This window comes from Hylobates moloch, unplaced genomic scaffold, assembly GCF_009828535.3.
Source record: "Hylobates moloch isolate HMO894 unplaced genomic scaffold, HMol_V3 SCAFFOLD_5, whole genome shotgun sequence".
NCBI classification, from domain to species: Eukaryota; Metazoa; Chordata; class Mammalia; order Primates; family Hylobatidae; genus Hylobates; species Hylobates moloch.
The window spans coordinates 81,960,354-81,972,665 of NW_026652280.1; the positions used below are offsets into that span (position 1 = coordinate 81,960,354).

The 12,312-nt window shown below is 52.9% G+C and overlaps 1 protein-coding gene across 1 annotated transcript; it reads right to left on the reverse strand.

Annotated features, from left to right (window-relative positions):
- Positions 1-3,838: 3,838 nt before the first annotated feature.
- SLC22A6 (solute carrier family 22 member 6) lies at positions 3,839-12,091 on the reverse strand. Its single transcript, XM_032153148.2, has 10 exons — positions 11,446-12,091; positions 11,073-11,176; positions 10,671-10,825; positions 8,974-9,142; positions 8,392-8,515; positions 8,117-8,232; positions 6,867-7,081; positions 6,621-6,729; positions 4,418-4,621; positions 3,839-4,123 (listed from the first exon to the last, which is right to left on the reverse strand). Exons 1-10 carry the CDS (start codon positions 11,812-11,814, stop codon positions 4,036-4,038), a joined length of 1,653 nt encoding a protein of 550 aa, XP_032009039.1. The 5' UTR covers positions 11,815-12,091; the 3' UTR covers positions 3,839-4,035.
- Between the last annotated feature and the right edge of the window lie 221 nt (positions 12,092-12,312).

The following is a 12,312-nucleotide window of genomic DNA, read 5'->3' on the forward strand; positions in this document are numbered from 1 at the left end:
CAGAAAATACAAAAAGTAGCTGGGCATGGTGATACATGCCTGTAATCCCAGCTACTCGGGAGGCTGAGGCAGGATAATTGCTTGAACCCAGGAGGTGGAGGTTGCAGTGAGCCGAAATTGCGCCCCTGCACTCCAGCCTGGATGACAGAGCAAGACTCCGCCTCAAAAAGAAAAAAAGAAAAAAAAAATCAATATATCGACCCAGCTGCGTTTCTTCTGCAGGCATTAGGGAAGAATCCATTTCCTTGCCTTTTAGAGGCTATTTGCATTCTTTGGCTGGTGGTTCCTTCTTTTTTTTTTTTTGGCAACACCAAATGCGTTTACTTAGTGGTTTGAATGATAAATTATTGAATGAATTGAGGTTTATGGTCTCTGTTTTGACTTGAATGTATTTTTTAAAAATTCTTTTTGGTCCCTTCTTGCTTCGCTCCACCCTCTTGCTTCTGTTGTCTCATCTACTACTCACTCCGATCTCCTGCCTTCCTCTTGTAAGTACTGTTGTGACCACATCGGATCCACCCAGATAATCCAGGATAACCCACCCCCTGATCTCAAAATCCTTAGTTTAATCACAACTGCAAAATCCCTTTTACCATGTAAGGTAACATACAGGTTCCAGAGATTAGGATGTGGGCATATTTGGGGACCATTATTCAGCTTCCCACATGATATGAAATTTAGCTATTTGGGCATCTGCTCTATACATGACCCAAATGGGTCATGCAAACTCCTGGGAAAGGGGAGAGAAGAGCCCAAGGGAGGGGCTTGGAGTGGTGTGAAACTGGGGCTGTCAAGGTGGGACCTGGGATGATGGCATGGAGCCCTGAGAATGTGGCTTCTGGTGAGCACTCTGTAGGACCAGGCAGTTGAGGATCCTCCTGAGTGTGCCATCCTGGCCAGGAAACTGAGGGTGGCTACAAGGCCCTGCCAAGCTGGCTGAGGATAGGACCTGTGGTCAAAACTGGAGATAGGCCGGGCGCAGTGGCTCATGCCTGTAATCTCAGCACTTTGGGAGGCTGAGGCGAAAGGATCATTTCAAGTCAGGAGTTCAAGACCAGCCTGGCTAACATGATGAAACCCTGTTTCTACTAAAAATAGAAAAACTAGCCAGGTGTGGTGGTGTGCACCTACAATTCCAGCTACTTGGGAGGCTGACATTGCAGTGAGAATTGCTTGAACCTGGGAGGCAAAGGTTGCAGTGAGCTGAGATCGTGTCACTGCACTCCAGCCTGGGCAACAGAGCAAGACACTGTCTCAGAAAAAAAAAAAAAATGGGGAGAGCATCTGAGGCCACTGTGGTGGGGCATGACAGTGTCCCAACTCAGCCTCAGGGCCAAGGCTAGAGGATGGGATCTGAGCCTGTGTTTGGGGCTGATTCCTTGGGGAGGCAAGGTCAGAAGTCACTTACTGATGACTTAGAAGTGGGAGGAAGGTAGGGTTCTCTTTTGTCAAGGGCACAGGATGAGTATAGGAAGTCCCAGGCCAGGAGCTGGGGGAATGGATTCTGTGTGAATGGTCTGAGCTGGCTGAATCAGCACCCAGGACTTGTACCAGTTGGGGTGCAGCTGGGGCAGGCTATGGCTGGCTCTGGGCATCCTTGCTGAGGTATCTGCAGATACCAGGTGATCTGAGCACAGAGATGAGAGATTTGCAGGAGGAGCCAGGCATGTCAGAGTTGCTGGCAGGGTCTGGAGCCAGTGGTAGGCCAAGTCACTGGTCTCAAAACCCCAGATCTGCAGAAGCAGGGCTAAATCCATGTGTCTCGTCTCCCAGTCTCAGTCCAGACGCTCCGCGAGGGTCAGCCATGAGGGCAGTGCTGCCTGAGAAACTGCAGGATGAGTGGGGCTGGTGACCCTCAAGCAACCAATGGGAGCATGAGGAGTTTCAGCACCAAGGGGGAACACCAAGGCTCCAGATGTTCCAGGAGGTGAGGTGGGTTGTGGTGATTTCTGCTGTGCCCAGATTTGCCCTGAGAGTCCTGTTGTCTGAGTTGCTGTGAGATCTCCCCGGGCCGTGTGGTATTTTTTCAGGGGATCTTCAGGCCAACCCCTCTTTCCAGATTGCCCTAAGTCAACCCGAACCCCTGGGGTCCCACCTGGAAGGCAGTGTGTTCAGCTCAAGGAATGAATGTGGACTTTCCCCCGGGGGATAAGGGGCTGGCTCGGGGGCCAGGCTGGCTGCTGGGGATAGGGTTCCAGGCAGTGTGCCAGCGAGCATTTATGGCAGGGCGCAGCAGGCCTCACTCCTGCCACCTGTAGGTGTGAACAGGGCTGCATTTCTCGGGCTGCCCTTCTCAGGCTGCCCCAGGCTTCCCTTAAGTGAGCTCCTTTGAGGACACACATGCTGGACGTCCTGGTCTTTTCCTGACTGTAACCCTTAAATTGCCTTCCCCCCAACCCCTTTCACATGGTTCTTCCCATGATCATCTCCCTTCCTCCCCTTCTTTTCAGTCTTTTTCTTTTCAGCCCAGAAGGAAGGAGGAGAAGCTGGGTCCTGGGGGTGAAAGAGGCTAAAGTTTCAGTGCCTCACAGCTCTTGGCAGCAGAGGGGTCAGGCACACATATCCTGGTGCCAGATTGTCTGGATTCTAATCCTGACTCCACAATTTACCAGCTGTGTGAACTGGACAGGTTACTTAACCTCTCTGTGTCTTGATTTTCTTATCTGTAAAATAGGGAATAATTGTAGTAATCTCCAAGGGTTACCAGGAGGAGTAAATGAGTTAATATAGGCAAATGGCTTAGGACAGTGCCTGGCACATAGTTAGCACTCAGTGCTGGGTCGTGCTGGGTCTCGCTGGGTATGTTCCCCACTCCCCCTTCCCTATTCTCTTCCCTCCACCAGCCCCAGAGCCCACAGGAGGCAGAACAACCAAGAAAGCTCAGGTAGTGCAGCAGGCAGGATTAGGTTAGCTAGCAGGCTAATCTAGAGTGGGTTTTCAGTCCAGACCCTGCTGGAATCTAAAAATTCCATCATCCTGACCATGCTGCTAGAGGGGCCAACATCCTGAAGTCACAGCTGTTGTCTTTTTTTTTTTTTTTTTTTTTGAGACGGAGTCTCGCTCTGTCATCCAGGCTGGAGTGCAGTGGCGCGATCTCGGCTCACTGCAAGCTCCGCCTCCTGGGTTCACGCCATTCTCCTGCCTCAGCCTCTCCAAGTAGCTGGGACTACAGGCGCCCACCACCACGCCCGGCTAATTTTTTTGTATTTTTAGTAGAGACGGGGTTTCACCGTGGTCTCGATCTCCTGACCTTGTGATCCGCCAGCCTTGGCCTCCCAAAGTGCTGGGATTACAAGTGTGAGCCACTGCGCCCGGCCTTTTTTTTTTTTTTTTAAATGGAGGCAGTGTCTCACTATGTTGCCCAGGCTGGTCTTGAACTCCTGGCTCAAGTGATCCACCCACCTCGGCCTCCCAACATGCTGGGATTACAGGTGTGAGCCACCACCCCTGGCCAGCTGTTGTCCTTTTTCTTCTCCTTTGCTGTCAGAGGTTTCCACCTGCTCTCACAGAGTGGGGGGAGCTTGAAACAAAGCCTCTGATTGGCTGTTTTCACTTCAGCCTGTCATTTCAGTGCTTGTCAATTTCTAGCCTGACAGGGAAGGGAGGAGCATTAAATATTTAGCTAAATCTCACAGAAATATTTGAATAGGTTAGAGGATGGGGGAGGGACGAGGGAGGGATAGAGAGGGGCAAAGGCAAGAGTCTTTTCTAATTTTCTGGGATGGTTTGTAAAGTCCTGGGGATGGAATGGATGGGAGGGGACTGTATGGCCTCTTGGGCTGGAAGCTGACTAAAATGGAATGGCCATTCCATTTGAGACAAGAGAGACACGGAGAGATGGTGCGCAGTCAAACCTTTTAATGATGTGGTTCTGGTGGGGTTTATAAAGGGAGGTGGACCCCTGGGAAGGTGCTTTCCTGAATCACAGCCCCCACACTTGGGTCACCATTTCCTCTTCCTCCTCCTTGTGTGGGTGGCCGGAGACCTGTAGGACCTTCCCTCCCTTTAGGGTTCTGTAAGGCCCCTTCTCAGTCCTCAGAGTCCATTCTTCTCCTGTGCTGAGGCCTGCAGTGGGACCATATACTTCTGGTGCTCTTGTTGCTGTCGTGTCTGTTTCCCTTTCCTGCAGGGCGGCAGAAGAATGGCACTCTGGGTATGCAGCCTCCAGGCCAGGGCTGGGATATGGAGGATCCCAGGGGGTCTCCACTTAGCTGTGCCTGGACACCTGCTCTCTGCCCCAAATACCTACTGCTCCCTGGAGCTGGGATCCCCAGGAAGGATTCTAGGAGAAGCTCAGGCAATTGGGGACAAAGGGCTTTGGGCTAGAAGAGGAAGCCTAGGCTTGAGTCTCAATGCCACCCCACCCTGCATGTGTGACCTGGGATATATCCCTGCTTCTTTCTGAGTGGGGGCCCACCTGCTCTCCAGGTCCTGCACCGTGTCCGGCAGTGGCTGGCCCAGGGTCTCTGGCAGGAGGACAGTGACAGCGCTGGCGGCCACGGGAACAGCACCGTAGATGAAGAGAGGCATGGAGGGGTAGAGCTCGGCAGTCATGCTCACCAGTGGGCTCACGATGCTGCCCACTCGGGCCATGGTGCTGCCCATTCCCATGCCTGTCTGCCTGCAGGGCCCACAGCGGATGGGTGTTGGTTAGAGTTCTGGCATGAATGCCCAGATGCTGGTCCCATTTGGAGGGTGGCAGCTCAGGCTCAGGCCCCAGGACACTCCCGGTACCTCCTCTGTTCCCCATTTGATTAGCAAACCAATTTGGCGTTTTTTTTTTTTTTTTTTTTTTTTTTTTTTTTTTTTGTAGAGATAGGATATCTGTGTTGCCAGGGCTGGTCTTAAACTCCTGGGCTCAAATGGTCCTCCCCCACCACAGCTGTTGGTAATCTTTTTAAAAAGAGAAGTTGGAAAGGGTTCTGGCCAGAGAATAAGGAGACTTAAGATTGAATTTTGCCTCTGCCCTTGCTGTGTGACTTTGGGCAAGCCCCTTTCCCTCCCTGGGCTTCAGTTTCTGCAGCTGTCAAATGATTCAGTTGTGTTACACCTATGGTTCTCAGATCACCTGGAGGAATTGTGTTATAGTTGCAACAAGCCAGCATATACCTATTGGATTAGAATCCCTAGGGGGAGGGAGCTGGAATCTGCATGTTAAGAACATTCTTCATGAGAGAAGAGGTTAAAAACATTGACTCAGGAGACATACTGCTTGGGGTTCAAATGCATGCTTCACCATTTGTTAGCTGTGTGATCTTGGAGAAGTCACTTAACCTCTCTTTGCCTCAGCTTTCACGTTTGTAAATGGGAATAATGATAGTGCCTACCACAATGGCTTGTTATGCAGATTAAATGAATTAATATTTGTGAAAAGTTTAAGACACTGCCTGGTACATAGTGAGTGCTTCGGATTATTGCTCTTTCATCTGAAATCTGGTAAGGGCACAGGACCATGACCCTCAGGGTTCCATTCTGCGGACCTTACAGGCCCACTCCAAGTAGCCCAGGGAAGCCTGACATTTCTTTGACATCTCATGTAAATTTTGCACCCAATTCTTGTTTATTTTATTTTATTTTATTTTATTTTTTTTGAGATGGAGTCTCGCTCTGTTGCCAGGGCTGGAGTGCAGTGGCACGATCTCGGCTTACTGCAATCTCCGCCTCCTGGGATCAAGCGATTCTCCTGCCTCAGTCTCCCAAGTAGCTGGGACTACAGTCGTGTGCCACTATGCCCGGCTAATTTTTGTATTTTTAGTACAGACAGAGTTTCACCATGTTGGTTAGCCAGGATGGTCTTGCAGGATGGTCTTGATCTCTTTTTTTTTTGAGACAGAGTCTTGCTCTGTCACCCAGGCTGGAGTGCAGTGGCACAATCTCGGCTCACTGCAAGCTCCGCCTCCCGGGTTCACGACATTCTCCTGCCTCAGCCTCCCAAGTAGCTGGGACTACAGGCGCCTGCCACCACGCCTAGCTAATTTTTGTATTTTTAGTACAGACAGGGTTTCACCTTGTTAGCCAGGATGGTCTCGATCTCCTGACCTCGTGATCCGCCTGCCTCGGCCTCCCAAGGTGCTGGGATTACAGGCATGAGCCACCATGCTGGGCCCCCATTCTTGTTTCTTAATGCAAAAATACTGCCCCCCATCTTAGGACTCAAATAAGCAATACTATATTTATTCCTACTGCTGGGATATTATCAGGAGTGAATCTTGAGATAGGAAATTGCTTTCATGTTTGTGGTCTTTGCTTTCAGGTATATCACTTGGTTTATAAATGGAATTTAGATTTGGTGGCAGCTTCTAATTTGTGGTTTGGAGATTAAAGGAGGACTTCAATTTGTTCCCTCTGAGATGTGTCTTCCTGGTTCCTTACCCTGCCCCAGTTGGTGGCTACTTTTGAGATCTTCTAGGGTCCGATAAGGGCTTAGAGGACAGTAACACCTGTGTTAGATAGGCCATGAGGTGTGTACTCAGTGGCTACTATGTGCCTTGCAATGATGAGTGTTGGGAGGGGCCTTTGGGCTGGGATGTACTTGATTTAGCTCTGGGGTCCGACCTGTGCACAGGAGAATGTCTTTCTCCAGGGAAAGGCTGTCATTCTCCCATTAGGCTCCCACTCACCGGATCATTGTGGGATACAGTTCCCCAGTGTACAGGAAGATGCAGTTGAAGGAGGCAGCCAGACAACCCTTCCCCAGCACAGCAAGAGAGGTTCGGACAATGGACTGGTCTAGAGAGAAAGAAGGGGGGATAGCAGGAGCTTGGGAGTGGAGGCTAGGAGGAATTGGCCCCCTCCCTTCTGAGAGGTTGGGTTATGTGTGGGGATGGGGCTGAGGAGAAGGGGCCAAGGTGCTTGTGGGTGCTCACCCTGGGGTATCACCCCATTGAGCAGGATGCAGATGCCTGCCAGCAGCAGTGCAGCCATCTGGGCAGGCCGGCGACCCAGGGAGTTGATGATAAGGAAGCCCACAAGCTTGGCAGGCAGGTCCACGGCACCAAAGATCACCTGGATTAGGTAGATGCTGACTCCAAAGCCCTGCAGGTCCATGACCAGCCCATAGTATGCAAAGCTAGTGGCAAACCTAGCAGAGAGAAGAGAGGGGTATGGAGTTTGTTAGGAAGGCTTAAAGTGGGGTGCTCTTTCAAAACAGTGGGGGAACTGCATTGGGTACCCTGCTTAAGGAGCTGGAATCTGCCTTGGCTAATATTTCTTCATTTAACCATATAATTAAACTGCAGAGTTTAAGTATTGAGGTAGTCCTCTAGTACTCCAAATTTCCCAATCTTCTGATAACTAGGGTTCCAGTTAATTGGGGGAATTTTCACTTAGTTGCTACGTAGGATTTACATAGGTTTAGTTCTCATCTTATCAATTGATGCTGGGCTGAGGGAGGGCAGGTACATATCCAAGCCATCTTCAGGGCCAAGGCAGCTGGGAGAGTACAGAGCCTTCTGGGACCTGTCCATGGTCCTGGGATGAGTGTTGTGCTTTTTAAGATGTCAAGAGCCCAAAAAACGAAGCTCAAGATTATTGGCTAGAGCCCATGACTGAGAATAAATCCCAAATTGGAAGCAAATAATTCATTGGCAGGATTGTTCCTTCTGATTATGTTTCCCTTAACTGTCATGGGATTGCTATGGTGATGGGAAGGAAGGATAATGGGGAGTGTTGCAAAGGGAAAGGAAGATTTTCTTTGGCCTTGGCCAAAGTGTTCTTTGGAGATGAGTTTTAGTCATCTTGTTGCCTGTGCCTGTGTTTCTGGCAGGCACCATCAGGCCAGTAAAATCTGTGAATATTTTGCAAGCCAGACTGGTCTCTGCCTTCATGATGTAAGTCTATTGACTCTGGAGCCCACTGGTCCTGATGAGGTGTCTCCACATTGGAACAGGGCTAGTGAAAGGACGAGATGGGGAGACTGGTGTCCCGTGTGGAGACTGGGACTGAGTCGAGGCTAGGGGGCATCTGGTTCCTGAGGATGATCCCTAGTGTGGGGTTACTGCTTCTCATAGCAGGTCTGCTGACCTTCCTGCCCTCTTGTCTGGCCTCTTTCACCCATTGTGTCTCCTCCCGCCCCAGGCAGCCTTTTGTCTCAGTCTGTCTGTCTTTCTGGGCCTACCACAGCATGGAGAGGCGGAGGAAGAGGTGGCGGAGGGTGGGGCAGCGCAGCAGCTCCATGGCCGATGCCTGGCCTTTGCCCATGGTCAGCTCCTTCTGCAGACTGGCCCGGAGTACCTGCTGGGACCAGCAGAGCTCAGGGCCTGGGATCCTCCCAAGGATCTCCTCCCAGCCTAATCCCTTACTCAGAGGAGTTCCCTGGGCCCTGGGTCCTGGGTTTGGGGTTTGGGGGTGAAGCCCTGGGAGGTTATCATGGGAAGTCTCAGGGGATCTCACCTCCATACTCAACTTGGCTCCTTCTTCCCGCTTCCCATTGATCCGGGCAACTCTCTGCAGGGCCCTCAGGGTGAGGTCCAGCCTCCCGGAGGAGGAGTGCCAGCGGGCTGACTCGATGAAGAACCTGGGAGCGGGGATGGGGGTGGGTGTCAGCATGGCTTCAGTTCCAGTCAGCTGGGTGGGGGGCTGGGGCTGGGCTTTCTAGGGGCCTGCGATGGGATTTTATTTAAGGTTGGGAACCCAGGGGCCTTGCCAAATCCCTCTCTCTAGGACCACGAGGCAGTGCCCAGCTTGGTAATGACATATTCCCCAATCCAGAAGCTCAGCTCTTGGTTGCTGGTAGGGGGAGCAGAGCAGGCAGGCTGAAGAACTGAGTGGGGGAAGCCAGAGAATTGGATATCCTGGGGCAAAGCCTTCTCCCCACAGCCTTGGTTTCCCTATCTGTCACACAGAGGCATTGGACTGGGTTTGACCTTCTCTACATTTGTGGGATGGGATGTGTGCTGAGCTCTGGGAGATGTCCTGTCCCTTGCAGCCTCTGGGCTCCTGTGACAACCACCTCCAACCCTAGGCCCCACGCACCAGGAGTAGATGAAGAAGGCAAAAAAAGGTGCAGAGGTCAGTAGCTGCAGGTGGCGCCATTGGGGCACAGCGTAGGCCACACCGGCCAGGAGGAACTGGCCCAGGCTGTAGACATAGCCAATCAAGGTGCCCACGCAGGCCCGTGTGTGGATGGGCATCCACTCCACATCTGGAAAGAGGGTTAAGACAGGATGCTGCAACTACCTGGGCTGCTGGGCTAGTAAAGACCCCTCCCTCCCTCTAAACCTTGGTCTGTCCCAAGGCTCAGTGGAAAATGCATCAAGTAAGTTGAGTGCCAGGGTGATGGGAGTGGGGGAATTTCAGTGGAGGTATGGATGAGGAGCTGGTTCAGAATATCTGGGAACTGCCCCCTCCACACTCTTGATTTTTTTTTTTTTTTTTCTGCTCCTCCTCAACCTATTCTCCTGGCTAGAGTTCCTTCTCCATTGAGAGCACCTCTGGCCACTTGGTCTGTCTTCAACAGCAACCACTCCTCTGGTCTTCTTCAGCTATGGGCTGGATTCCACTCTCACTGGCCAGAGCATCTTGGAGGAGGCAGTGGCTTTTCTCCATCCTGGAGTCTTGAAGTAGGAGTGGGACCACCTCTCTGGTATGGTCTGGAGAGGCCTACCTCCTATACAGGTGGGCTCCCCATTGGGCTGCTGGGACAGGGACTTGGATACTTAGGCTGGACTTGGGGGTTGGATTTCTTAGGTGTCTTGCCCAGGCTCTAGCCCAGTCCTGGTTAATTCCTCTCGTCCAGAGAATCCCAAATCCTTGGATTCCCTTCTGTGGTTGAGGAATGCCCTTGGGTAAATCCTTTCCCTTCTTCTTGGCCTCGGATTCCTCATTTGGGAAACATGGGGTAAGGGGGGGTTGATCCATCAGAGGATGCACATCAGTGGCCCATGGAGAGACCACAATCAGTCCACAAATGTGTCTCGTCTGCACGATGCTGCCTCATCCTATGTTTATTATTAGAGTTAATTGCAAACATGAAAAAAAATTGGGATATTTTACATTAATCAAAGAGGAGGGGGAAGCTATGACAGCCCTAGGATCTCCTGCCTGGAGCAGCTGTGTGCCTGTGGTGTCTCTGGATGAATGTGTCTCTCCTTTGAATACAGTTCTCACCATTCCCTAATGCCTCCTGCACCTGGCCCTTTTACGTGATCTGCTGGCTCTAACAGTGGAGTTTGCAATCCTGCTTTTTTTTTTTTTTTGAGACAGAGTCTCGCTGTGTCGCCCAGGCTGGAGTGCAGTGGTGAAATCTCCGCTCACTGCAAGCTCCGCCTCCCGGGTTCATGTCATTCTCCTGCCTCAGCCTCCCGAGTAGCTGGGGCTACAGGAGCCCACCACCACACCCGGCTAATTTTTTGTATTTTTAGTAGAGATGGGGTTTCACCGTGTTAGCCAGGTTGGTCTCGATCTCCTGACCTCGTGATCTGTCCGCCTCGGCCTCCCAAAGTGCTGGGATTACAGGCATGAGCCACCGCGCCTGGCCTGCAATCCTGTTTTTAAATGAGGGGTCCGGGTGGCATGAGCCTGAGAAAAGGTTGTTCTATTGGCAGGAAGGTGAGACCCGAGAGAGGCTGGAGGGCAGGCAGGGCTCAGGAGGGGCAGGCTGGGAGGGGAGGCTGGAAAGGGGTTGCTGGGCTGGGTGGCCGGAGGGGAGTGGGCCGGTAAGCATCTCTCACTCAGTGTCATGCAGTTGAGGGAGATGCCAGCCAGAGACATGCCCGAGAGAAGCCGGAAGGCGCAGTATATGGGGAAGTTGGGTGCGAAGGCTGCGCAGGTCCCTGACACAGCTGTCTGCAGGTAGTTCAAGATCAGTACCTTCCGGCGGCCTAGCCTGTGGGAGGAGGGGAGACCTGTAGCAGGGCCCTGGAGAGTGATGGGGGTCAGGCTGAGCCAGGAGAGGAGGGCTCGCCCTGGACGATGCCTGGGCTGGGGTCTTTTGAGGACCTCTGAAGTATGAGGCTGGTGCTGTAGATCCTCAAACCAGCCCCAGCTGGCAATGCCAAGCTCCCACCTAGACACCCTGAGCCCAGCTGAGCCCCTAACCCCAGCCCCGCCTCTTGACTCTACCCAGGACTGACCTGTCTGCAAGGTAGCCGAACACCATGGCTCCGAGCAGCACCCCCACCATGTACAAGGACTGGGCCAGCTGGCGTAAGGCCCTGTGAGAGCACACGAGGTCCCACTGTGGGGAGAGGAGCAAGGGTCAGGCAGAGATGAGCCCGGCTTCAGAGAATCCCCTTCCCCCGCTTCAGCTGGTCCTCTGGGGTCCATGTCACCCTCTTCCTCCAGCACTTTGCCCTTTGCCTCTCTGGTCCTGACAGCTGAGAGCATTTTTCTTTTTAACTCAGCAGTTAAAAACTCAGCAGTTAATTTCTCCATGTACATTTTTTTTTTTAACAAAGGCCCCCATCTTCCTATCTTGGCCCCTGGATGGGGAGCCCAGGTGCTCACCTCAGTCACGATGGTAGATGGGAAGGTGCTGTTGTCATAGATCCAGCCATCGGTGCAGGGCTCTGTGGCCCCTGTGCCATTGGCTTCTGTGCCATTGGGAAAGGGCAGTCCCCACTGTGGGGAGGTGAAGCGGAGGCAGGACTCAGGCTGCCCCTTCCTGTCCCGGGGCAGCCAGACCTCCAGCCCCCCGTTCTTGCTGAGGTTGGCATCGGCAGGCGGGCGGCAGTGGTGGGTAGGGATGGCAGCAGTGAAGTTCTGCAGGGTGTTGTGAGAAGCCATCAGGAGCAGGGGGAGGACCACCAGGGTGACCTGGATCTGCTGGAAGCGGCCGACACCCCCCACCTGCTGCAGGAGGTCATTAAAGGCCATTGGGCCAGGCCCAGCCCAGCGGCTGGGGGCTGAGGCCTTCCAGTCCCAGGACCTCTGTCTCTCTGCCTGTCTGCCGTCCTTCGCTGGAGGAGCAGCACTGCCGTTGCCTCCGCAGCTGGGTTGCTCCAGGAGCTGAGTCCGAGCTGCTCTGTGGGGGGACAGCAGCCTCCTTGGCTGCTCCTCCTTCTTCCCCGGTCTCCCTGATCTGTCCCTCCCTTTTCCCTTGCAGCTTCTCCTCACTTTGGGGGTCAGGGCAGCTCAGCTTTCAGGGTCTGCTGGAGACCTGACCCTTGCATGGGCAGTTTTTAATCCTTGGCCTGGAGGGAATGAGTTAAAGTGTGACTTGGTATCAGAAGGATTAACCCTCCAAGGATTCCTTGTGTCAGTGGAATTTCTCCAAGTGGTTATAAAGGGCAGGAGAGGGTGGACTGAAGTAGGAGCGGGGAGAGGGGTGTACTGGGGGGGCATCTGGGGGCGGGGGGGCCAGAGTGGGATCTG

Coding starts and splice junctions, on each gene's coding strand:
- SLC22A6 (XM_032153148.2), bottom strand. CDS start 11,814: ATGGCCTTTAATGACCTCCTGCAGCAGGTGGGGGGTGTCGGCCGCTTC. Junction 6,730..6,866: donor CAATGGGGTGATACCCCAGG/GTGAGCACCCAC, acceptor CTTTCTCTCTAG/ACCAGTCCATTGTCCGAACC. Junction 4,622..6,620: donor CTGTATCCCACAATGATCCG/GTGAGTGGGAGC, acceptor TGGGCCCTGCAG/GCAGACAGGCATGGGAATGG.